Here is a 25,920-nt window from a genome sequence, read left to right on the forward strand (position 1 = left end):
CAATATATCTTTAATATAAATTGCGCCAGTGTTTTACATTTCAGCACTATTATCTGATTTAAGCATTTCTTTTTTTAAGTTTGCTGACATGGAGGCCAGCAGGGATGGAAGATGATTCATCTGAAAAACACCTGGTACATGCTTCAGTTTTTTACCTACTAAAGATACATGTGACAGCTTCACATTTATTGACATTTAACGTGGAAATAAAAATTACAAGACTATTCATTTTCCTGTTTCTTAGAATCTGTATTTCAAGAAATTAATCACACAAACAAAGGAAAAATAATGCCAAGGAGCAGCTATATTATACTTTTATTGTGAAATGTCTGAAAAATTTAAACTGTCTTGAAACTGAGATTTGTGACTAAGATGTAAAAGAAGTTAACACAGATATATTTTCTATTAGGAGGTAGACCTGGATCGCCAGTCTTTAAGTAGTAAAAATGCTTCAGAAAGAGGGCAGAGCCAGTTTTCAAATCCCACAGATGACAGCTGGAAAGGAGGCCCTTATTCAAGTAAGTTTGCATCTCACACATTGATGCATACATTTTTATTCCAGCCCTTTGGAAGGTAAATCTTCAGCACAAATTAAGAAGTGCAAGTACGTTTACAGCAGCAGCTACATCCAATTTTTAGTAGATGAAGATACTGTTGTTGCTTCCATAGTCTCATATTTGATTCTATAATATTACAAAGGGTCAGAGAAACAATTGTGGCAATTTACCACAAATTATTTTATTCACCATGATTCTGCCTGCCCTATAAATGCTTCGAGGAAGCACTTGCTTAAGGCCTATCAGTGCAATATGTAGGGCTTCTCCTTGGCAAACTCAAAATCTTGGAATGTGCTGTCTTGAGAAATAATTGGCTCTGAAAAGTCTCCTTTTAAAGTAAATGTTTGATCTGAGATCATGGTTGCTCATGATTTTATCCACATTGTGTTGGTTGGAGGGCTCAGAGTTTTACTTTGGATTATTTTATGTTTTAGCGTTGTCCAAAGTTATTTGATTGGTGTCGTATAAAGATAGTTTCATTCAGTAATGATATAAATAAGACTACATCACCTTGACTGAACCAATTTTTAGAACAGTTTCTCAAAATCAGATTATGCTGGTTGATTGTTTCAGCCTGGTTAATTTAATGCCTAAATTTAAAAGGCCATATAGTAATAAACAAGTTTGCTTTTTTACATGTGCATGTCATGTAATTCTGCCATGGGTTTATTTTTAACATATATTAAAGAAAAGGACATGGAAACTATTTAGAGATAATAATAAATTTTTACCAACACAGTAGTAGAAGAAACTCATGTGTGCCTTAATCCCTTAAAAACTAATGAATGGTGTGCACGTGGAAATCTTGTTAAAAGGGATTGAAACTTTGAAGTACGAAAATTATTTTTTAGAATAAAATCTAAATATGATATATTATTTCAGACCAAAAACTCTTTGCCAGCCTCCTCATAAAATGCGTGGTCCAGCTGGAATTGATTCAGACAATTGACAATATAGTATTTTACCCAGCAACAAGTAAGAAAGAAGATGCTGAACATTTGGCTGCTGCTCAGGTAAGACATCTGCTTCTTTGATTAACAGAACACTCTCGGCTCTCATTGTGTAGATGTGAGATTCAGTGATCAAAATATTAATCTATTCAAAATATTTGAATTTAGATCAAAACTAGGATCTGCTCTATTGAAACTTTTCTGGAAACTATGTAATGCTCTTTAAAGGTTAAACCCTTGTAACCTGCGTCCTTAACTAATATTTCCTATTCTATCTTTAGAGGGACACACTAGATACAGATATACATATTGACACTGAAGACCAGGGAATGTACAAATTCATGTCTTCCCAACATCTGTTCAAGTTACTGGATTGTTTGCAAGAGTCTCATTCATTTTCAAAAGCTTTCAACTCAAATTATGAACAAAGAACCGTCCTATGGAGGGCAGGTAAACATAAAATAGGGTGGAAGATTTTAGAAAATTATTGTAACAATTATACTGGTTTACATTACAATCTAAAGTGACTACTGGCATGGAATTATTAATGTATAATATTATCATATAATGTAACATACATGAGAGTAGAACTTATTTAATGTTCAGATGTACAGATTATTTCAAGTTTCAGTTTCAAAGGTGTTAACGTATGTCATTAATTTTCAGGGTTCAAGGGCAAATCAAAGCCCAACCTTTTAAAACAAGAGACCAGCAGTTTGGCTTGTTGTCTAAGAATTCTCTTCCGAATGTATGTTGATGAAAACCGCAGAGATTCCTGGGAAGCTATACAACAGAGGCTCCTGAAGTAAGCTTTGTTTCTAGATTTCAAAGTAATCCCAACACAAATTCTTAAGGATTTCAGAGGCGACATACAATTTTTCTGTTGAATCATTTTAAATGGGGGAACTTAAACAAAGCATGCAAAGGAAAACTCATTCAGATTCAATCTTTCATTAAGAGCAACTGGGAAATTTTTATGTGAAAACAATCAGGATATAGGTATCCCATGATTTTTTAAAATCATTATTGAATTATTTATTAGAGCTGCCATGAAATTTCCTAATGCTGAAAAATGCTAACCTAACAAAATACTATGACTGAATTGGAATGTTCTGAGAATGTTGTCCACTCCTTTTTATTACATATTTCCTTTTTTCTATTGACAGACGAAGTTTTGTTAAATAGGTAATCACTATCCTCAATATCTATGTATTTCTTGATAATATCTGCTTCTCACTGGTTTTCTAATAATTTATAGACAGTCCTTGACTTGCAACTGGTCACATAATGACCATTCAAAATTATGATGGGCCCAGAACAGGTGTTTTATTGCCCATAATCTTCATCATTGTAAAATATTGTGCCACACACGTGCACGCTGCAGTCATATGACCACATTTTGGTTGCTTACCAACTGGCTCACTTTTATGACTGGTTGTTGCACCCCGTATTCATGTGACTACGATTTGCTATGTTTTTGCCAATTTCGGGCAAAATTCACCCATTCCAAAGAATGGGCTGATGCTTAAACTACAGCCGTCACTTAACTACTATGAATTTACTTAATGACATAATGATTCACTTAACAGCTATTGTAAAAATTGTCATCAAACTGGGTCCAGCATATGACTGCCTCAGCTTATGACCATAACAATTATGGAAATCCGATCCCAATTGCATTCATAAGTTTCACTGCTTGCAGTGATAATAGAAATGGAAAAAAATAAATTAATTGAGGCTATTTAAATTACTTTTGAAAGAAAAGGAAATCTTATTAAATGCAAGTTTGAAAAATACTAATACCCCTGAATTTCATAATCCATATTTTTAAATATTAAATATTGATATTCTGTCACTTTCTGTTCTTCCTTCTTCACATATGCACCTGAAAACTTCTTTTGATTAGAGCAGAACTAACAGAACCTACTTCACTGAATTGCTTGCTGTTTTCTGTTCTGTGGTTCTGAATATTCACATGTTCTTTTCTCTAGTGTGTGCAGTGAAGCTTTGGCCTATTTTATCACTGTGAATTCTGAAAGCCATCGAGAGGCCTGGACCAATCTCTTGTTGCTACTTTTAACAAAAACACTAAAAGTCAGTGATGAAAAGGTAAGAGACATTTATTTCAGTTTCAGAAGAAAACATGGAACTTTTACAGGCTGCTGTAGCTCCCTTCAAGTGTAGATTGTGTGAGGAGCAAGGCATATAGGATGGGCAGGATTCAGGCCCTTACTTGATTGGGGACAATTTATGTTCACTGTTGAGCTACACTCTTTGACAGTAATGGAGTGATAAAGAAAGAATTAAGGCAAGGATGTTCTAATGCACGAGTGTCAAACTCGCTGCGTCACCTTGCCGTCACGCGATGTATTGCGACATTTTTTCCCTTTGCGGAGCTGGGGTGGGCGTGGCCTGCATGTGATGCATTTGGACCGCGGGCCGCCAGTTTGACACCCCTGTTCTAGTGGCAAGGTGAAGGTGTAATAGGAAATAGGTTGCAGTCAATAGAATTTTGAGAATTGCTGGTGAAATATTTTGGTCAAGACCAGCGGAAGATGTGGAGTAGGTTTTACAGAAGCATATTTTTTAAATGTGGATATTGCAGTGCCATTCCCTGACCATGGGAATTGTACCTTCAATTGAACCGCACTTCTTGGAGAAACAGACTTGTATAATTTCTTACTTTTTCTTTCCTCTTTCTTCCTCCCAAGTTTAAAGCACACGCGTCAACATATTACCCCTACTTATGTGAAATAATGCAGTTTGATCTGATCCCAGAACTCCGAGCTGTGCTGAGGAAGTTTTTCCTGCGCATTGGTGTAGTGTTCAGAGTCTGGATTCCTGAAGAACACTTGCGAACAACAGGGACTCAATCCCTTGCATGGTAGTTCTGTGACTGCTGTTTACCAAAGCTTGAATAATGCTCAGTTCACTGAATGAAAGCATAAACAAAGCAAAGAAAACCGATAGGTCTCCAAAGAAAAAGAAACTACAATAATCTGAACAGCAGGGTTATATTGGTCAATCTGGTATTTCTGAAGGCTCTTTCATTACTACTATAGTTCTGGCTCTCCTATAGGAATAGCTGTTCACATTTGACAACTTATTGCAGTAAATGTCAAGTCATTCTCACCATTCAGCTTGTCTGCTCAAATTGATTTTGCAGTAGTTCCCTCTTAATACCTTCCAGCTGTTTGCTCATAAGCTATTGGAAATGATGAATGAAGACCCTTTATATAAGTCTGTGATGCTAGCAAATGTATTAATAAATATTTGAGAAGATGAAAATTTATTTGAAAATTGGATGGAGCGTTTCTCCACCAAGAATGCATACAGTTGAAAATGACTTGGTGCTGTCTCTTCTTTCAATACAGATTTGAATGATTTGGTGCTGCCTATTGTGTATATCTGTAGCAAGATGGTGACTAGGCAGTAATATATGTAGTCACCCAGTTAAAATCCAAATCAGTCTTTTATCTCCATCTCCCTTTTTGCTAATTCTGCCGTACCTTGCAGAATGTAAATGGTAAATCATCTTCAGAGCAGCACTGTATCTTCTCTAGGACTGATAATTTTTCATCATATGAAAATTCCCTTGTTACTGGGTTACTATCAATAAAGCAATATGCAAAATGCATATTGCAAAATGTATTATGAAGGAAACACTCTCCCCAGAAACTGTAGGAGAAAACCAATTCACACTGCCTTTTAATTATTTTATCTCTCATGACTTGAATGTTTAAGTAGTTTGAAAGCTTTGAAAAATGCTTCTGATTCTTAATCTCTAATGATTATTAAATATAAGCAAATGACAAACTCAAATTCTTTGATTAATTTTGAAGTGCACATTGAATAAATCAAAATTTATACTCGTATTTCCCTTTTGGAGTAATGTATAGATTAACATTTGGGTAGAAACTGTCTATCTTCAATGTGTTTTCAGATATTTCTATTTTTGCTGCTGAACTGTGAGTTATGGTTGTTTTAATGGCTTGGTTAATGCTTTATTATTATAAGTTGTATAAGACAGGGGAGTCTGGTTCCTATTGGAACCACTTGATTTATTAATATAAGTGCACATGTACTTGTGAAAGAAACCTGCTTTCTGGGGCCAGTAGAAAGCAAAGTCACCGCTCTGTACTATTGGCTCTTCTGAATTTGGGTCCAAGGAGGGATTTTAGTCTTATAATTATTATAAGACTAAGTCTTACTATTCTTGGCCCAATAAAAAATAGTTTTGTAAGATATGGCAGGCAAATTCTGTATAGTTGTAATAATGTAATGGTTTCTACAAGAGGGCAGGAAGGAGGTAATTTCTGTCCAAATGTATTAAAAATGCAAAAGTATTAAATATACTTTTTCTTCTTATTGGCAAGTATGAACTGTAAGGTGTTAGTGAAGTGGGGAGCAGGGAGACATGATACGTGGGTGACTGCAGTCCTAAGGAAAAGTCCTGAAAAGGTTCGATCCAAGGTCACAAGTATGATGAAGAAAGTGAAACTTCTAGTGCTGTAAATTGAATCTGGCTACTGACACTGTTATCATGGTTACAATTAGGGAAGAGCTATGGCGGGATTTTCTTTTAAACACTAGTGCGCTATCTCAAAGAGTTTCAGTAATAAAGCGGTATAAGTTTTCCTTTTTTTTGGCACTTCGCAGACATAAAAAAATTCTGACGTTTTAATTTCTCTACCAAAGACTTTTGTACATAGCAAGTAAAAAATATTGTTTTCTGTGAAATATGTTGGAAAACATATAAACAGTTCATTAGAAAGGATTGTGATGAAACATTAGTGTACTTATTTAGTTATTTATGTTTGCAGTGAAAAGAGGGATTTCACTGTGTGCAGAAAAAAAAAGTTATTTATTTTTATATCCTGTTATTTTAATCCTTGTACTGACCAGAATTCTTCTTTAATTGGACTGCTTTTCCCCATTTCTATAATTCTGATGTCAATATGTTCTGCAAATACAGCGTGGTCTCCCCCCCCCCCTTAAATGTTTTCTCTTCAGATGTGCAGCTCTTTGACTTCACTAAAGAAGCATGGCAACACTGCAAGTAATGTTTAGAACCTGAATAAAAAGTGCAATACCCATAGGGTTTAAAATAGTTATCTTCCAAAGTTTTGCAATGTAAAGCACTGTGAAGAAGCTTCTTTTGTGTGATCTTTACTTATACACAGAATAGTCTGATCATAAAACTTAAAGCCTAGTCAGTAGTGTTGAATGATTCATTTTCTTAGGAAAGCTTTATTTGCAGCCAACAGCTACATTTTCAAATGGCTAAGACTTTAATTAAAAACATAGGTGGGAATCTAATAACCATGTAATTATCATGAAGGGTAGCACGTGAGTGTCTGTGTGCGTGTTTGTATGTGTTTGAAGATGTTCCATAATAGCCTTTCTTTGTGATATTCCTGAAGATTGTGAAGAATGGTAATAATGGTACATGTATTATTTGAATGTATTTTTATAATGACTGTGGGCATCAATACTGCTTGGTTTTGGCAACACCAACTTCCATGGACAATCCTAATAATGTTAGGAATATTCTCTAAAATTTTCTATGGTAATTGATTTGAAATCAGATCATAGAACAGGTTCTGCAGAGTAAACCAATGTTTCTTGTATCATTTCTTTAAACACTCATAAAATTTTGTTTGAGCTGGCCGCATAACAGAATTCTATATCATGAATCCAGTGCAAGATGAATTGTCTGTGTAACACACAATTCCAGTGTACAGGCAGTTGTTGATCTCTTACCAATTGTAGTAAACCTTAGACTTGCATGTCGGGCTATAGTTGCCTCTTCCCTCTTTGATATGAATCTCCCCTTCTTTTGCCAGCATTATCTTTGCTTTGATTTTATATCTTCAGTAGCAGAAATTGCGATAAACACGAAATAGATTCCTTCTGAATCAAATTTGCAGCACTGATTCTACCAGGTTTGCAACACTAATTTAAAATAATAGTTTTGATTACCATTAATTGTGGCCACAGCTAATAGCAGATAAAGTATTAATCTTCTCATTTCAGCCAAAGAACAGGAATGCAGAAATAGTAGTAAAAAAAAAGAGGTAAGAATGTAGAACCCTGCCTCACTTGGTCATTCAACACTTGGTCTTATAAGTACTCTTACATTCTGAAATAGTTCTGGTGAAGTCACGCTGCAAACATTAACTACACTGTGCAAAAAAGTGTACAGAGTTATATGTAATCTAATACCTGGAATACTTGGAGGAAATATTTTACAGTAAATGGGCTAGAAAAAAGCCCAGCATCAGCATCAAAGTGATTGCTCCCTGGGTTATCAGGTGGAGCAAAGCATAAAACATTGTTTTATGTTTCTATCACTTCAGCGTTTAGGAAGGGGTAGTATTACGTATATTCTAAAATACCAATCCCAGTACAAAATTTCCCATCCCCCTATTTTAAATTGAGAATGAGGTTGAAAACCCACTTATTTAAAATCTGCAAATTTGCACATAAGAGCCTTTTAAAAACAAACAACATTGAATAAAAAATTGCTTAAATGCTTGGGGCATTGCATTTTAAAGAATAATTCACCACTGTTATACTCCCACTGAGGTTAACATAAGCCAGTATAAATTGCCAGTGAAATTTGTCCCTATTAATAAATATGTTACAGTTCAATCAGATGGTGTGATGTGATTCTTGGCTTGAAGCAACAGAAAATTTTGATTTGTGAGAGGTGCAGTTCTTTAAATGTCTTGATATTTTTGTCCAGAATATCTCTTTGCAACTTTAAATAAAATATACTTTGTGCAAAATGTATGTTTTATCTATATAATGCTTAAAATTAGTTATAAGCTACTTTTTTTCTTAAGAGACCTTCTATTATGAAGTACATTTAATATCATTAAGTTAATGAAAAGCATTCCTTGCCCGATGGATGTATACATTTTTGAGAGAATAGCATAATTATATACTGTAATACAAAGTTATGTAAAGTTTTTATATAAAATATTATGAAGAATGTTGTATTCCATGCTTTAATCAGGTGGTAAATAAAGTTTAACATCAAACATACTTTTTTTGATCTTGTGATAAAAAACTTATTTCTACTATTTTTTGTCTCCTTGTTAGGGAATAATGGTAAAGGCTATAAAACAGAGACATAGGTTATATTTCACCCTCAGTATTCAGAACCTCCTTGGACCGGCATAGTTTCTGACCAGTCAATAAGAGGAAAAGGTCTACAACCTAAAACGTGATCTGCTTTCCACTCAATATTTCTGACTTGAAATTGTTCTGTAAGGAGAAATGGGCTAAAACTCCTCTAAACTGATGCACAAGACTGATCTAAAGTTATTGGAAAGATTTAGTTGCAGTTATAGCTAGTCCTCATTTAAAGACCACTTGATCTATTACTGTGCAAAGTTATAATAGCGCTGAATGAGAGGGACTTATGATCAGTTCTCATAGTTGCTGCTGTCATGGTGTCCCCATGGCAATTTGGGTATTTGGCAATTGGCTTACAGTTACGATGTTGTAATATCTCAGGGTCACGTGATTGCCATTTTCGATCTTCACTGATGATTTTCCACAAGCAAAGACAATGAGAAAGCTGGCCAGAAGTTGCAAATGGTGATCACATGATAGTTCAACCACCCTGGATTTGCATAATGATGGCAACTGGGATTGCTGCAACTGCCATTGTAAATTGACTTAGTCATGTCCTTTTATGACTGTATCACCTAGCAATAGTTTTTAGTCCCAATTGCTGTCAGTAAGTGTAGTGGAATCTCCACCTAGGGAGAAATATGAAGAGACTGGCTAGCTTAGAGATATTGCACAACAAAAAGTAATTGCAGACCTGACTTCCCCCAGAATCCCTGAAATCCTTAGCTGGCTGTTCCCAAGGCAATGCAATCAGTCTGGTGGGATTCCTGTAAATAAGCAAGAAACAATAAAGAAGCAAACTCTTATCAGTTCACAATGTCATTCTGGTTCCTTTGCACCCAAGGGCTACCTACATTGCTGCTGGGATGTGAGGGGCACACCAGTTACTGAAAGCAAAGGTTCACATTTGCCACACACAAATATGTAGTTTTGGATCATTTTCCTCAATAAATAAAACAAGTATATTTTTGATACATTTAAGTCTATCTAGTTTTAGGACTTGTTTGAAAAACATCACACTTTAGGTTATATTTATGCAGAATTATTGAAAATTCAAAACATTCCCCAATTTTTATGAAGCACAGTATATTAGAAGAGCACTCTTATAATCTATAGAACCCCCAGAATTGCTGATAATGCTGATAAAAACCTGCGGGTTGGAATCTACTCCTTTATCAGACCAATGAGATACACACTTGGCTTAGTACAACTCAATAGTTTGTACTATCGTAGCAATAGTGATTTTGTAATTCTTCTGTGACTGTCAGCAATTAGTTTTGAGGGACTGGAGACAGGATGCCATTTCACTTTACTAAAGCATTGCTTTATTTGATTAATTAAATAATCCAGAGTTGCCAGATTCATGGAAATATGAAAACGGAAGCACCAGCATCAAGCTCTGGATTGAAGAAGCTTGGATTACAAGTGAAACATTTTCAAAGGAAATACCAAAAAAATCCAGTTGCTCTTTGGAAAAGCACCTTTGGGACAACCATGACCTGGATGATTGAGATTCTCCATAGACAAGCACCAGCTATGTTTGATAATTTTCACCCAGCATCCAACCTTTCCTTTTTAAGGAAAGATATTGAGGAAGTGATAGGGAATCAATTACAGAGAGTCCTAGGGGAAGCATATTAATCTGGATCTTTTTCATTTGGTTAGAGTTGTAGGGCAGTGACCTCCCAAAGGAGATGGCTCATGTCTTAGAGATATCCTGCTTAAATAGCAAGTAAGTACTTAGAGCTAAGTAAGCTTCAGCTGATGACCCATTTACAATTCTAAAGCTTTTTTTTTTTACTTCAGTACGGGTGACTTGATAACCCCAAGGGGCTCCAAGGACCAGGGGTCACCAACCTTTCCGACCTCAGGAACCACTAAATTCATAATTTTAAATCCTGCGGACCACTAATATGAATTAGTGATGGGATGGGGTCCTTCAGGCACTTAACTTGGCTGCCTGTTAGCAGAGAGAAGCACCCGGGGTCAACCCTAGCTTTGCTGTCCATTGCAACTAGGAATCTCAAATACGGCCAAGAATGAATGTTTGTCTTGTAGCCAGCCCGGGCGCTAAATCGGCCTCCTGCAAACTCTATCTCTCGAGGAGCCCAGCCAAAGATTCACATGCCGCTCACTGAAATACCTGAACTTCAGGGAGGGAGGGAGGGGCTGGAACTACTAAACAGGCAGCCAAGCTAAGTGCCTGAAAGGACCCCATCCCACCAGCGAGCGGGATTAATTGCTTTGGTAGGCCATATGTAGCCCAGGTGCCGTAGTTTGAGGATTCCTGATTTAGTGCAATATAGTAGGAAGTTAAAACCCACTCCTCTCCCCTATATCCTGGGAAATATTGAAAAGGCAGAATATTATATTTCCCTGTATAAGAAATGGAGAAACATGTTTTTAGGCAGGAAACCGACTCACTCTTAATAGCCGTCACCTCTGTCAATGGGCCATTAAAAGGTCTGAGCCAGTCTATTCTACATAACAAAGATCCCCCTTCAACTCCTGGGTGATGGGATTAAGGCATGATAGTATTAGCCCTTTACTCATCTCACCACAGGGCACCTGGGAAGAAGCAACGCTCAACGAAACATGGACTCACAGCCTACAGAGTTGCCCCTGCATTGGCCCCATGGGAGTCTGACAACCAATCAGAATACAAGCTCAGGTTCAAAGCCCAGAGAGGGCATAAAATCAGGGACTGTCAACTTTCTTCACCTAACAGCTTGAAGCATGTGATCCCCTTTTCTTTTAAGGAACTCAAGCCATATGATCCTGTCCACCATTAAACCATCTTTCCAAGCAGCCTCCATGTTTCCAGTGTCTTTTTCCCCACTTGGAACTGAGGCCAGAAGGACATTTCTTCCAATAAAAAATGCAAAAATGCAGATTTTTCTGTGGACCACCAAAATATTCTCACAGACCACCAGTGGTCCATGGACCACCAGTTGGTGACTGCTGTCTTGGACTATACAGCAACATGCATTATGGGGCAGTCTTTGGAAAAGACCCAAAAGCTGCAGCCGGTACAAAATGCGGCTACCAGATTATTTTACAGTTATTTGCAGGCAATTCTGGGTTGGATGAAAGCCACCAAATCTTAATAAAACTGTTATGAATCAGTGATTCTTAGGAACTGGAAAAGCGACCAATTTTAGATGAGTATCTATTTTGAAAATGGTATAAAGTTAAATGAGCTTTCCTCGATTACACCCTTCCCTTAAGGGTCCCTTTATTAAGACACTTTGTAAGACTGGATTTTTTTTCCATTTTCCATTAACCACCCCAGTGTGAAGGAAAATAGTGTGGTAAATTCAGGTAATCCTTGTCTTACAACCACAATTGAGGCCAAAATTTATGTTGCTGAAACGTTTGTTATGAGGAACTTTACCTCATTTTACAACTTTTCTTGACACTGTTGAGTGAATTGTTGGAAGTTATCACCCAGCCCTCTCCCAGAAAAATGAAATATCCTAGGAAATATTGAAGGGGCAGAATATTATATTTTCCTGGATGTGAAAAAGGGAGAAACACATTTTAAACACAAAGTAAATTCCTGCAGCTTCCTGCCCATCCCCACTTTGTCAATGGGCCATTAAGAAGGCCAAGCTAGTCCACTTTACATAATAAAGAGTTCTCCTCTTCAGCTCCAGAGTGATGGGATTAAGGCAGGATAATATTGCCTTTTACTCAACTGACCACATGGCATCTGAGAACTCAACCAAACCTGGATTCAAAACTCAGCCTAGAGGGTTGCCCTTGCACGGGCCCATGGGAGTCTGGCAACCAATCAGAATACATTTCTTACACAGGAACAGGAAACAGATAGGTGGGGCAGAACAGATTATAAAAAGCCCTGCAAGCCCTTCTTCTCTTCTCTTCCGTTCTCTTCTTCTCCACCAACATTGAAGCATGTGATCACCTTTTCTGTTCAGGACTCAAGCCATGCGGTCCTGTCCACCATTAAAACCATCTTTCCAAGCAGCCTCCATGTCTCCAGTGTCTTTTTCCCCATTTGGAGCCGAACCCAGAAGGACATTTCTTCCAACAGAATCATTGCGGTTGTTTAGTCTGTCGGTTGTTAAGTGAATGGGGCTTGCCTATTGACTTCAGGAAGTCACAAAAGGTGATCCCATGATACTGTAATTGTTGTAAATGTGAGTCAGTCGCCAATTGTTTGACTATGGCGATGCTGCAATGTCGTGAGTGTAAAAACTGGTCATCAATCCCTTTTTTCAGGGATGTTGTAACTTTGAGCTGTCACTAGCTTAACTGTTCTAAGTCGAGGACTATATTTCTAGTGGGGCGGGTGGGGGGAACCCAAGACTTTTTACACCAGGCTGTGTTAGTGTGCACTGCTTATCCATTGTTCCCCGCGGTCTAACAAGCCGTAAGCCAGCCAACAGGGCTGAGTTCCCAAAAGTCAGGCTAAAGCGTGGTTGACAATTTAAGGACCGGCGTGTAACCCACCCCCACCCCACAACGATCACAGGATTCTGAAAACTCATCCGGCGGGGGAGGAAACGCCCGTTTCCTGTCCCTCTGGGGACCTCGAAAGATTCCCCCTCAGTTTTCGTCACCCCGCAAAGACCTTCTGGGACGTCCCTGCACTGAAGGGCTCTTGGTCATCTGAATTCAGAACTAGCCCGACCATGATTGGCTGCCGGTTTGGAAGAATCGCTTGTGGATTGGCAGCGAGGGGAGGGCGGGGGGAAAGCTGGAGCCGCCTCTTGCGTGGTGGCGTCACCACGTCGCCGCCGCCGCCGCCGCGCCGCCTCATCGAGGTTTGAATGTGAAGCTGAGCCCTAGGAGGCATTGCTGCTCGATCGCGCTGTCAGGAGACCCGTCAGGTAAGGCCAAGCCGTTAAGCGCGATCCGCCGTCCCTTGGCGTGCGGCTGGGCCTCTTGAGCTCCGGAAGGGAAAGCCGCGGAGAAGAGGGGCGACCGAGGCAAGCCTACGAGTCTGGGGAGACGGTCGCAAGTGCGGGCCCACGGCCCAGCAGAGGGCGGTGCCTCTGAACCTGCGGCGTCTCTCTTGGCCTGCCTCCTTTTGCCTGCGCGTGCCCTCGTTGGCTCCCGAGCCTCGCCCGTCGCAAAAGCAGCCTGTTGATTGGCTAGCCTCTCCTGTCACTCGCTCTGGAAACGAGATAGCGTGAAACGAGCACCTCGATCTCTGTTTGTCTTGTCTCCCTCACTCTCCATTTCTCCCTTTTGTCGCCGAGCCTTTCCCCTCGCATCAACCCGGTGGAGATGGGGCAGGACTCTCAAGGGCGGGGAGGTTCCTCGTCCCGTTAAAGGAACTGGGGGGGGGGGTTCGTTTCCTGAGGCAGCAACGTAGAAGGATGCCAGCCTTGTCCATTTTTTCCCCCTCCCAAAAAAGAAAGATGCTCTGTGGGCTCTTTCTCGGGTAAAAACAGCAAAATCCTGTTGCAGACATTGAAGAAGAAAATACCCTGCACTGGGCAGAAGCTATTTTGTTTAGTGCTAATATAGAGGATGAATGCTCCATATTCTCTTTGCAACAGCATTTATTGTATTTCCATTTGTTCCCTCAGATACCCTCAAACAGTGTTTTTGGGGTGGGGGGGAGAGAATTGTTATAGCCACTTGATAAAGGGAAGATTTAAACCAGCTGCAATTTATTCAATATGCTACTTGGAAATAAGCTTTATCTACCCTAAAGCAAAGGGGTGGGGTGGCTCAGTGGCTAGGACTCTGAGCTTAAAAGGTCGGCGGTTCGAATCTCTAGTGCCATGTAATGGAGTGAGCTCCCGTTATGTGTCCCAGCTTCTGCCAACCTCGCAGTTCGAAAGCATGTAAAAATGCAAGTAGAAAAATAAGAGCCACCTTTGGTGGGATGGTAACAGCGTTCTGTGCGCCTTCAGCGTCTAGTCATGCCAGCCACATGACCACAGAGACATCTTCAGACAGCGCTGGCTCTTTGGCTTTGAAATGGAGATGAGCACCACCCCCTAGAGTCGGGAACGACTAGCACATATGTGCGAGGGGAACTTTACCTTACCCTATAGCAACATTGCAGCTTCTTTGCAAAAAATGGTTGGGAGACTTGGTTTATTGATGTAATATTCTTTTCCCATTCTTTTGTCTCCTCCTCCCAAGCCCATTTTTCAGAGTGGGGGGGGACACAACTCCCAGCTATTCTGCATAGTATCTCTTCTGTTTTGATCCCTTCCTTCCAGTCGAAACATAGTTTACTAATTTGTAATCTCATTCATGGGTTGTGTGGTGTGTGGGCTTTTTTTTTTTTTTTTTGTGTGTGTGTGTGCTCTTCCTTCCCTAGTGTGTCTACCAAGGTTTAAATGAATTGGTCCTCTTTGGGGAAGGTTGCTGAACTATAGAGGAATTAACAATTAGCTTTAAAAAACAGTAAATAGGCCCATCACTGATAATGGGTTAAAATAGGGGGATATTTCACTCATAAGCTTAAGTTGATTTATATATTCCTCCTTTGTAAAAAGAACAAGAACTGTGTGCCTAATAATGAGAAAAGGTCTGATTAATAGTAACAGCATGACATAAAGATTGTTTTTAAAAATTAATGTTAAAATAATACATTAAAATGCAGCGATTCTGAATTGAGGTTATAAATAGCTATCAACCAAAGATTCACGGTATTGCCAAGTTATATCTAAAGGGAAGGTCATACTTTTTTTTTAAAGCTGTTCTTAAAGTTGATCATGGCCAAAACCTGTCATAAAGATTATGGAACATAATGTTAACATAGTTTCACTATGAGTCTATAAAAGTCCTGTTCCTTTAAAACAATGTAATAATTGAAGTGAACATGGATTTGTCAAGAACAAATTTTGCAAAATCTTTTTTCATGTTTTTGATTGGGCATATTTCTGAGATGATACTTTGTGGAAATTAAGATATGTCAACAGCATTTCCTAGGAATATTCCATGACAAGTTTAATTAGCAATGAGTTAAGAATAAATTGGGTGACATGACATTCAAGTAAATAGATTGCTTGAAATTAGGCCAAGAATTCTTATTAATGGTCCATGATCAGAGGTATTAAGTGGAATGCAATTCAGCAGATTCTGAAAGGTTCTGGAGAACCGGTAGCGGAAATTTTGAATAGTTCGGAGAATCGGCAAATACCACCTCTGGCTGGCCCCAGAGCAGTGCTTCTCAAATAGTGGGGCGCGCCCCCCAGGGGGGGCGTGAGGCTCCATAAATGGGGGCTCGTTTGACCTTGGCAAACACTGTCGACACGGGCCACCTCTTCCCTTCCAGCGCTGCCTCCAGCGCCGATTGGAAGTTCAGCCGCCGCGGAAGATGGAGCACTTCTTTGGCCACTGCGCTTTGGTGACGGGTGGCAAAGGTAGCGTCCCCGGGGGCCGCGCCGCTGGAGCAACCCTGGTGCTTCGGGGATGAGCCCCGCTGAATTAGTGCTAGTGCAACAATGTTGTGCTCTCCTTTGCAGGGATCGGCAGGGCTGCGGCAGTACGGCTGAGCCAAGCGGGGGCCCAGGTGGTGGCGGTGAGCCAGACCCAGACAGATCTCGATAGCCTGCAAGAAGAGGTAGAGGCAGCGTGGCTCCTGCCTGCTCAGCCTCTGTGCCCAGTTTGGCTTCTGCCTGGCCCGACCGTCGCTTTTCCTCTGGCCGAAGGCTTCTGGGAAACAGAAATACGAGGCAGCTTTTCCACTGGGGTCTCTACATATTATAGGACTAGATCGGTTCTCAAAGGTTTTAGCCTGGGGGTCTCTTTGATTTTTAAAAAGTGATTGAGGACACCAAAAAGCATTTTTTCACCAGCTGCTCTAGCCTTTAGGCTGTACTGAAAGGCAAAAGAGTAAATTAATTTCCACCCAGTTTTCTGCATTTGTCTGGCATAGAAGGGGAATAAAATGACTTGACCTAATCTGGAAATGCCTGGGTTTTATAGATTAAAATATTGTGCCTGGCTTGCTAGAGTGTCATTGAAAAGCTATCACTATCAGCTAAGCCACCTGCAATCTATGTCCCCAGAACAGCGCCAATTTAAAAATAAGCTATTTACTGCATTTCTCATCATTTTCTCACAGAATTGCGATGAATTACTTATGGATAAATGTTTATTGTATAAAATAAGAGGTGTTTAATAAGTGTTGTGCAGAGGTGTACTTATAACAATTTTATAGAAAAATGATACTATTTACAGTCGCGCGGGGGGCGCGAAATGTTTTCTTCTTCCTAGGGGGGGCATGACAGAAAATAATTGAGAAGCACTGCCCCAGAGTGAGGTGGGAATGGAGATTTTGCAGTATCCTTCCCCTGCCACGTTCCCCTGTCACGTTCCCCTGTCATGGTCAGATCACTCACTTCTCCGGCTTGACTTCCCCTGCCATGGTCCCCTGCCACGTTCCCCTGTCATGGTCAGATCACTCACTTCTCTGGCTTGACTTCCCTGGTGCTACCCCCTGCTGCGGGGAGACGGAACCGGAAGGTATTAGATGGTTCCGCCCCAAGCGCCTGATGGAACCAGATAGGTTCCAGACGGAGCTTGGGCCACCTCCTGTGGACCTGACCCGCCCCCGAGTGGAGGACCTGGTAGACGCATGGAATAGTGCGACTACCGGGGCCCTAGACCGGGTGGCGCCTTTGCGGCCTCTCCTGCAGCGACGAACCACCCTGGCCCCTTGGTTTACCGAGGAGCTAAGGGTGATGAAACGCCACAAGAGACGCCTAGAGAGTCGTTGGAGATCCTCCCGTTCCGAATTTGACCGAGCACAGGCACGAGCCTATTTGAGGACGTACCTTGTGGCATTAAGAGCGGCCAAACGTCAACATTGCGCCGCTCTTATTGCGTCCGCAGATAACCGCCCTGCCGCCCTGTTTCGGGTGACTCGCTCTCTCTTGTTTGAGAGACCGCGGGAAGCCCCTTTACAGGGCAGAGCAGAGGAGTTTGGGAAATATCTACAGGACAAAGTCGCTCAAATCCGGATGGGATGGGCCCCTTTCAGTGGTCCAGTTGAGACGCCTGAGGCGAGTCTTGAGGGACCGCTCTGGGAGGAGTTTGACTCGGTTGCCATCGAGGATTTGGACAGGTTGCGTGGACGTCTGCGACCTACCACATGTTTATTGGACCCGTGTCCCTCCTGGCTTGTACTGGCATCCTGGGAGGTTACGCGCAACTGGCTCCTGGGCCTAGTGAACGCTTCGTTGGGCGAGGGGTTTCTGCCGGCCGCCTTGAAAGAGGCGGTTGTGAGGCCCCTGCTCAAGAAGCCTTCCCTGGACCAATCGGATCTAGTCAATTATCGTCCAGTCTCCAACCTTCCTTTTTTAGCGAAGGTTATAGAGAGTGTGGTGGCACAACAGTTCCCACGTCACCTGGAGGAGAATGATTATCTAGACCCGCGCCAGTCCGGCTTCCGACCCGGGCACAGCACGGAGACGGCCTTGGTCGCGTTGGTTGATGATCTCTGGAGGGCCAGAGATAGGGGTTGTTCCTCTATCCTGGTCCTATTAGATCTCTCGGCGGCGTTCAATACCATCGACCATGGTATCCTGTTGCACCGGCTAGAGGGGCTGGGAGTCAGGGGCACCGTTTTACGGTGGTTTGGCTCCTACCTCTCTGGCCGGACGCAACGTGTGTTGGCAGGGGAGCAGAGATCGACCCGGAGCCCCCTCACATGTGGGGTGCCACAGGGGTCGGTGCTCTCGCCTCTCCTGTTCAACACATACATGAAACCGCTGGGCAAGATCATCCGTGGTTTTGGGGTGGGATATCATCTGTATGCTGATGATACTCAGCTATACATTTCCACCCCGAACCACCCCAACGAGGCCGTTGAAATGATGTCCCGGTGTTTGGAGGCTGTACGGGTCTGGATGGATGGCAACCGACTAAAACTCAAGCCTTCCAAGACGGAGTGGCTGTGGCTTCCGGCCTCCCGGTTCAACCAGTTGCTTCCATCTCTGGCCATTGGGGGCGAGCAACTGGCCCCCATGGAACGGGTGCGCAATTTGGGCGTCCTCCTGGATGCCCGGCTGTCCATGGATGACCATGTAACAGCCGTGGCAAGGGGGGCGTTCCATCAGGTTCGCCTGATGCGCCAATTGCGCCCCTTATTGGACCGGGATGCCCTACGCACAGTCACCCATGCGCTAGTGACGTCTCGCCTGGACTACTGCAATGCTCTCTACATGGGGCTTCCCCTGAGATGCACTCGGAGACTGCAGTTGGTCCAGAACGCGGCCGCGCGGGTGATTATGGGGAGGACTAGATACTCCCCTGTAACACCTCTCCTGCGCGAGCTGCACTGGCTTCCTGTAGTCTACCGAGTGCGTTTCAAGGTTTTGATTATGATCTTTAAAGCGCTTCATGGCACAGGACCTAGTTACATGCAGGATCGCATCCTGCCCCATACATCCCTACGACCAATCCGCTCACACAGAGAGGGACTTCTTCGGGTGCCGTCCGCTAAACAGTGTCGGGGGGCGACACCCAGGAGCAGAGCCTTCTCTGTGATGGGCCCAGCCCTGTGGAATGACCTCCCCCGTGATATCAGGATTATTTCCGATCTCCGCTCCTTCCGTGTACAGCTGAAGACCCACCTCTTTCAATTATCTGGCCTGGCTCAACCGTAAATTTTTTCTTATTCCTCCTGACAGTCCATTCAAATTTTTTAAATTTTTAAATTGTGTTATTACTAATGGGGTATTTTAATGGTGATTTTTAACTGTCTAAATGTGATGTAATTTGTTACCTCCTCCGTGCATGTATGTCTTTGTATATGTGTATGTTTATGTGTTTGTACATATGTTTTATGTTTTATATGTTTTATTGTACGCCGCCCCGAGTCCTGTCTGGAAAGGGAGCGGCTAATAAATTCAAATTTATTATTATTATTATTATTAAGCCACACCCACAGAACTGGGAGTAAAAAAAATTGAATTTCAATACTGGTAAAATAGCACAAGAATCTGTCCTGGACCCTCTAATCTTCTGACCATTTTAATGAGTTAAATGCAGAGATGGAAGAAATATTTAACAAATTTGCAGATGCACAAATTTGTGTAGTTAAAAGAAACAAAAATGCAAAATAATATTAATAGGTTGGAGAAATAGCTTAATGTTACAATAAATATAACAGGTACAATAATAGCTGGTTGCAAATTAAATATGAGCCAGTAGAGTAAAAACTGCAAAGAAAGGCAAGGATAATTTTACACTGCATCAACGTATTTTTTTAAATTATGAGAAGTAACTACTTTATTCTTCCTGCATCCTCAGATCTCACTTAGAGGCCTATAAACAGTTCTGTCAACAAAGAAATTGAAAACAGGTTACGAGAAGATCAACATATATTATTAGAGGATTAAAAATGTTCAGAAGGAGCTAAGTATCTTTAGCTTTGAAAAAAGACACCTGTAAAGATGAGATAGCGCTCTTCAAATAAGTGAAAATATGCCATATTAAAGGTCAAGTCTTGTTTTGTATCATTGCAGATCTAAATAATAGATCTCAATTACAAAAAGCAAATTCCAGCTTCTTCACAGCGCAATTAAGTGGAAAGATGTTAGATTTTTCTTCCGTGTTTAAGCAGATTCTAGAGAGACATTCATCTTAGTCTTTAGCTTTACTTTCCAGGCTGAAGGTCTGGGAAGGATAACCGAAATACTTCCTTCAAACCTTTAGTTCTAGCCAGAAATAGATAATCTAGTATAATAAAGAATAAATAGATAGGGACTGGAACTTGGTTTTAAAATACAACTTCAGTGTGATTCAATATAGTTTTCCATACCATGAAAAACTTGGAAAAATTGAAAAAGCTTGAACTGAAAACACAACCAATGTGTGTGTTTAAAATGAAACAATTTCAATAAGGTCATGATGAATCTCAGTCCTTCAGGATAAGTAGGGGCAGGAAATAGGAACAGCAGGGATTTCAGGGATTACACCTTGATTGTAGGGTATAATAGAATTTGAAAGCCTTTTAGAGCTTTCAAAATAAAGAGGATCATCATCTAGACTTATTAAATTGTGTTATTCTTAGAAGAAACATTGACTAGGATGTAGGAAGAATGCAGAATTTATTCTATCTGGTACTATTTTGAGGTCATACTTTCCAACCCAATATAGGCAAGATTGAATTAGATTAAGCAAGTTTTTTGCTTATGCATTTTTAATTTCACCACAATTATGCACTTTTCATATTTCTTCTAGAGAATTGGGGCATTTTCCAAGCAGATATGAGGCACAATTAATAGGATAATGAGAGCATCAGGAACCTGAAGTATGGCCTATAATTAATATTGGTTATTACTGAAACCTTAGTCCACATGATATCAGATCATGAAAATTATAATTTACATGTCAAGAAATCTATTATACTATTTTTGTGTATGTTTTTATTCACAATTATAGGTTGCATTTACTATTGGCTAGGAGACCATATAATGAATTGTGTGTATAAGAGTGTTTTTACTGACAGGACATTTGTCAGTTTAACAATGGGATTATCCTAATTGAGAGCAAAAAGAAGACTGGTTTAAATTTCCAATAGTGTGCGCTCTGTTGCCAAAATGATATTTTTAAAATAATACATATTGTAGTGTTTGTTTTGTTGAGAATAAGGTTGGTCCTTATTTTTCCTTAATGTACATCATTAACAGTTACTGAACACTATTTTGTTAACTTTTAGGTTTGGTTATGGAGCTGAGTGATGCCAATTTGCAGACTTTAACAGAATACTTAAAGAAGACGCTAGATCCTGATCCTGCCATAAGGCGTCCTGGTAAACCATTTAAAAATTAAGAATGTGAATAAAAAACTTGAGACTACATTAAGTGGCAGCCTGTGATAGTTTAGAGCACAATATTAGCTGAGTAGTTGAATTCTCACTTTACTTCTTGAAAAATTGAGTTCATTGAGTTCAGAAAGGTGCTGTCCTCTGCTTCAGTACATCCCCTATAATAAACTCTCACAATCTATATCACTTTTATTTCTTACTCATTTTATTCAGATGTTTTAAATTATTATATGGATATAATTTCTTCAAAGGCATATAACTTCTTTACATATAAAGACACTTCACTGTACTTCTGTATACTGTTAAAAAATGCTGGTACAGTGATGGAAGTGGGTGTATTTTATTTCTATTCAGTGATTCCGAGCACTGTAAGAAAGTAGTACATAAGAGATGTCTTTTCAAAATATAACATTTGGAGTATAAAATCTAAGAATACCATCCTCATCTGTGCTTAGCAGCTACTGTACATTTGGAAACATTTAATACTAGCAGGATGACAATTGTACAGTCAATATAAAAATATTGATTTCAATTTATTATCCTTACCCAGTCTTTTTATTTCTTTTTGATGTTAAATAATAGGAGTTCAACAGAAATAAAACTATAAATTACATTTATATTTTTCTTACAGCGGAAAAATTCCTTGAATCTGTTGAAGGAAGTCAGAATTATCCACTGCTGCTCTTAACATTATTGGAAAAATCACAAGATAATGTCATAAAAGTTTGTGCTTCTGTCACATTCAAGAATTATATTAAAAGAAACTGGAGAATTGTACGTATTTTAACTAATAAATTTTATTTTTTTATTATATGTTAAATATTAATATGTTAAACATATATATTGGTTGTTAGGATTCTGTAAAAGGACTTGTAGGAAATCCAGTAAGTTTTGTGCTGCATACTGTTGAAAATAGAATCAGTTTAACTATCAATAACTACATAAATATCTCCCTTATGCATAAATGTATATGCACATTCAAATTGATGATATGATCATGCATTCAAAATTTGCTTGAGTTCCCAGGTCCTATGGCTAATGCAGAAGTCTTCGCTTAGTTGGTAGCACAAGCATAAGTGGCAAAAATAAATTGTCTAGCCTAGGTCTGTCACACCCGTCACATGCTGGGCACGTCCACACCCATTTTAGCAAAGGGAGAAAAAGTTCTGATACGTCATATGACATTGCCATGACAACGTAAGTTTGACACCACTGGTCTAGCCATTTTCCTCCTTTAGAAAGGTGAAAACTAACTAGAGAGAAATTATTAGAAAGGACTAATAGTTTCACTCTTACAATTTTAAGTTTTCAAGAAAATAGAGAAACCGCCAGTAGGAATGTGGACCAGAGATTTGCAACTTTGATTTGAAGGGTATTATATAATTAGGATTGATTTAATTTTATAACTGTTTCAGATTTTGTAGCAATTGATGTTAATTCAAAATTATATCTATCCTGACATGATGATTAATTAATTAATTAGAGGTATCGGCATAGTATTTCTTTCCTACTCTTTATGAAGCAAACAACTTAGCAGTGTCTAGAAAAGGCATGGCCTTAAATTAATTAATACTTTGTTTGTAGATTGAAGATGAACCAGACAAAATATGTGAAACTGACCGGATAGCTATTAAAGCCAACATCGTACACCTGATGCTTAGCAGCCCAGAACAAATTCAGAAACAGGTAAGGCAACTAAAAGTGGAATTCTGTCTGTTGTTTTGCAGGGAGATTGATTGTTACATAAGGATTTTAAGGAATACTAGCGGTATCAAAGGACATTTAGTTCAAGTGTGTAAAGAACAGTGTTTAAGAGCTGTCATATATGTATTAAATATATCTAAGACAAATGTAAAAATTGGCAGTGTTTCTCTTGTGTTTAAAAATTGTGATAACGAGGGGGAGGAGCCGAAATCTCAACGAGATGACGTGCAATCTCAATGCTCTGAGATCGCAGTTGATACTTTTGCCACTGAGTGTTCCAACCGGACCTTAAACCGTCCTGCAGAGACGGTGAACAGGAAGAATACGTTTTGCTGATCTCAGGGACATCGCAAAGTCCCTAATTTATCCAAGAGAAGTTCTTCAAGCCAGTGACAAAAAATCCAGCCATTTGGCTGATGAAGTCAGGGCGGCTCCAAAATGGAAGGATATGGAAAGTGTTTCCAGCTGGTGAGGAATTTTTACTGTTTTAAAAGTGACTGCCTATAAAAAACTTAAAATTAATTTAAATTGGAGAACAGAAGAAATAAGCTGCGGAATTAAATTTGGAATGGTTTTGGACAGTGGGTTATCTTACTTTTTAAACGCTATCTTCATGGATGGAATTTATGCAAGCCTTTTAAAACGAATGGATTAAATTTCCTTCTTCTATGTTTTTTCTTTTACTACTCTGTAATCTATGGACTAAAATTCTCCTCTTTCATTATTGTGGGTATTTTTCTAACTCATTTAAGAATCAGACTTTTTTAAACTTGAAATACAAAAAAGATGCAAAAAGAAACAAAGAAATTGTAACATTGCAACACTGCTACTCGGAGGCTGGAGGTTTGTGTATTGGAAACGAAACACTTTTATTTTTTTTCACTGATTATCCTGGCTTGGCACTTCAAGGTCTCACACCTTGTTTATAGAGAGTGATAAGAAGAAAAGCACACAGATGTTCCTTTGAAGTATATTTTTAACCAGAGAAAGGTGAAATGTTATTGTGAATCTATGCTTAATCCTGTTAAAATCTTCTAAACTAGAGCAGCAGTGTTTGTTAGCTGGAGATAATGGCACAATTTTAACAGCAGAAAGAAGTTTTAAGTCTGCAAAAGATATTCTCAGAAATACAGAAATTATCAGATACATGTGAGAGGATAGAGAAGAAGTTGGAAGACTTAGTGCACCTAACAGCAAAATATGATGAAGAAGTTGAAGATGCTAATCAAATGGAAAAAGTGGTGGTTAAAATCCTAAAAATTGAAGAGGAAAATGAATATAAAGAAATTAAAATTGCTGATATTTATGGTGATTGGTTTGTCTCTGAAAAGGAGTGGAATACTGAAAGAGGAATTAAATGGAGGGGAAATCTACCCCAGATGGCAAGACACAGAAGAAGAAAAAACAAAAGAATTTATGGATTTAAAGAGAGAAATTTTATTAGCAATATCACTGATAACACTACCGACAATCAAAGATAAGCTGATTAAGGAAACAGAAGAAGGGCATTGAAATTACACGAGAGATTTTATAAGCAAAGAGTTGCTAAGAGGAGTCCATATAAAGTTGATTAAGGAGATGATTAGAGGACTGACACCACAAATGGCAGAAGATATGAGATGTTTTGCTATTGGAAAGATATAGGTTGATAGATGGAAGAATGTAATTTAAAACTAGCTAAACTTAGTGAAATTTAGTGACAATAGATATAGTTAAATAAATAATTGATAATAATGTATACAATGTGTAGTGTTATGATAAGTAATAACTGGATATGAATATTGAATGGCACCCATGAAAGAAAGATTAGAAACCCTTTTGGATTATATAAAGGTTAATAAAAAAGAATTAAGTTATATGCAGTTAAGTCTTGATTATTAGGGTGGGGAAATGATATGATGCAGGATATAGTCAAATAAAGGAGAGATAATGATTATGTATGTATGTATGTATGTATGTATGTATGTATGTATGTGTACAACATAAGGAAATGGGATGTAAATTGTAAATAGTGATTTGGAAAGAAGGATTAGAAAACTTCGTTATTAAATATTATGGATGTTTAGCTAGAATAGGACATAAGGATTTAGTACCATTGGAGGATTTTAGAAATAGTAAATGAAATGCCAGTATGTGCTTATGTATTAAATCTTGGTATATTTTATGATGAAGGACGTTTAAACAATTATAGTCAAACGAAAATGGAGGTATGGTGATGGTAACATATAAATATCTGAGTTAAAATACTTGAGTTAATATGAATTATGTTTGTTGACTGTGGAAGAGATGCACGTAAGCCTTTTTGTAACCAGTGATGCACTTTCTACAGTATGTAAAGAAGGATGTGTTGTGTTTGTTTTGAAAATAAAAAATAAAGAAAACTTTTATAAAAAAATGTGACAACTTTGGCTCATCTAACCTGTTTGAAGCATGCTATGAATAGTTGATAATGAATAATTTAATAATTAATAATAATAATTTTTAATTTATTAGCCGCTCCCTCTCCAAAAAGGACTCGGGGCGGCGTACAATAAAACATATAAAACATAAAAACATATGTGCAAACACATAAACAGCAAATCCACACATATACAAAGACATACATGCACGGAGGAGGTAACAATTACATCACATTAAGAATGTTAAAAAATCAGCCATTAAAATACCCCTTAATAATAACACAATTTAAAATTTAAAAGGACTGTCAGGAGGAATAAGAAAAAACTACGGTTGAGCCAGGCTAGGTAATTGAAAAAGGTGGGTCTTAAGCTGTACACAGAAGGAGCGGAGATCGGAAGTA

The 25,920-nt window shown here is 39.2% G+C and overlaps 2 protein-coding genes across 3 annotated transcripts in view; both read left to right on the forward strand.

The window, feature by feature from the left end:
• The window catches only part of ARFGEF2 (ARF guanine nucleotide exchange factor 2), a 47,868-nt gene extending 39,311 nt beyond the window's left edge, over positions 1–8,557 (forward strand). The window contains exons 33-39 of the mRNA XM_081947017.1: positions 80–134; positions 410–518; positions 1,440–1,570; positions 1,789–1,957; positions 2,174–2,312; positions 3,499–3,616; positions 4,219–8,557. Coding sequence (XP_081803143.1) covers positions 80–134; positions 410–518; positions 1,440–1,570; positions 1,789–1,957; positions 2,174–2,312; positions 3,499–3,616; positions 4,219–4,395 — 898 coding nt within the window. The 3' untranslated portion in view covers positions 4,396–8,557. The remainder of the gene's footprint in view (positions 1–79; positions 135–409; positions 519–1,439; positions 1,571–1,788; positions 1,958–2,173; positions 2,313–3,498; positions 3,617–4,218) is intronic.
• Positions 8,558–13,343: 4,786 nt separating this feature from the next.
• Positions 13,344–25,920, forward strand: part of CSE1L (chromosome segregation 1 like) — a 33,227-nt gene continuing 20,650 nt past the window's right edge. Inside the window, exons 1-4 of one of the 2 annotated variants that reach the window (XM_081947033.1) lie at positions 13,344–13,503; positions 21,309–21,401; positions 22,048–22,190; positions 23,001–23,102. In XM_081947033.1, coding sequence (XP_081803159.1) covers positions 21,317–21,401; positions 22,048–22,190; positions 23,001–23,102 — 330 coding nt within the window. In that variant the 5' untranslated portion in view covers positions 13,344–13,503; positions 21,309–21,316. Of the gene's footprint in view, positions 13,504–13,847; positions 14,061–21,308; positions 21,402–22,047; positions 22,191–23,000; positions 23,103–25,920 lie in introns of those variants that run through there. The other variant, XM_081947034.1, reaches the window with a different exon arrangement.

The sequence above is a fragment of the Natrix helvetica genome (assembly GCF_964273705.1).
Source record: "Natrix helvetica genome assembly, chromosome: 3".
Lineage (NCBI taxonomy): Eukaryota > Metazoa > Chordata > Lepidosauria > Squamata > Natricidae > Natrix > Natrix helvetica.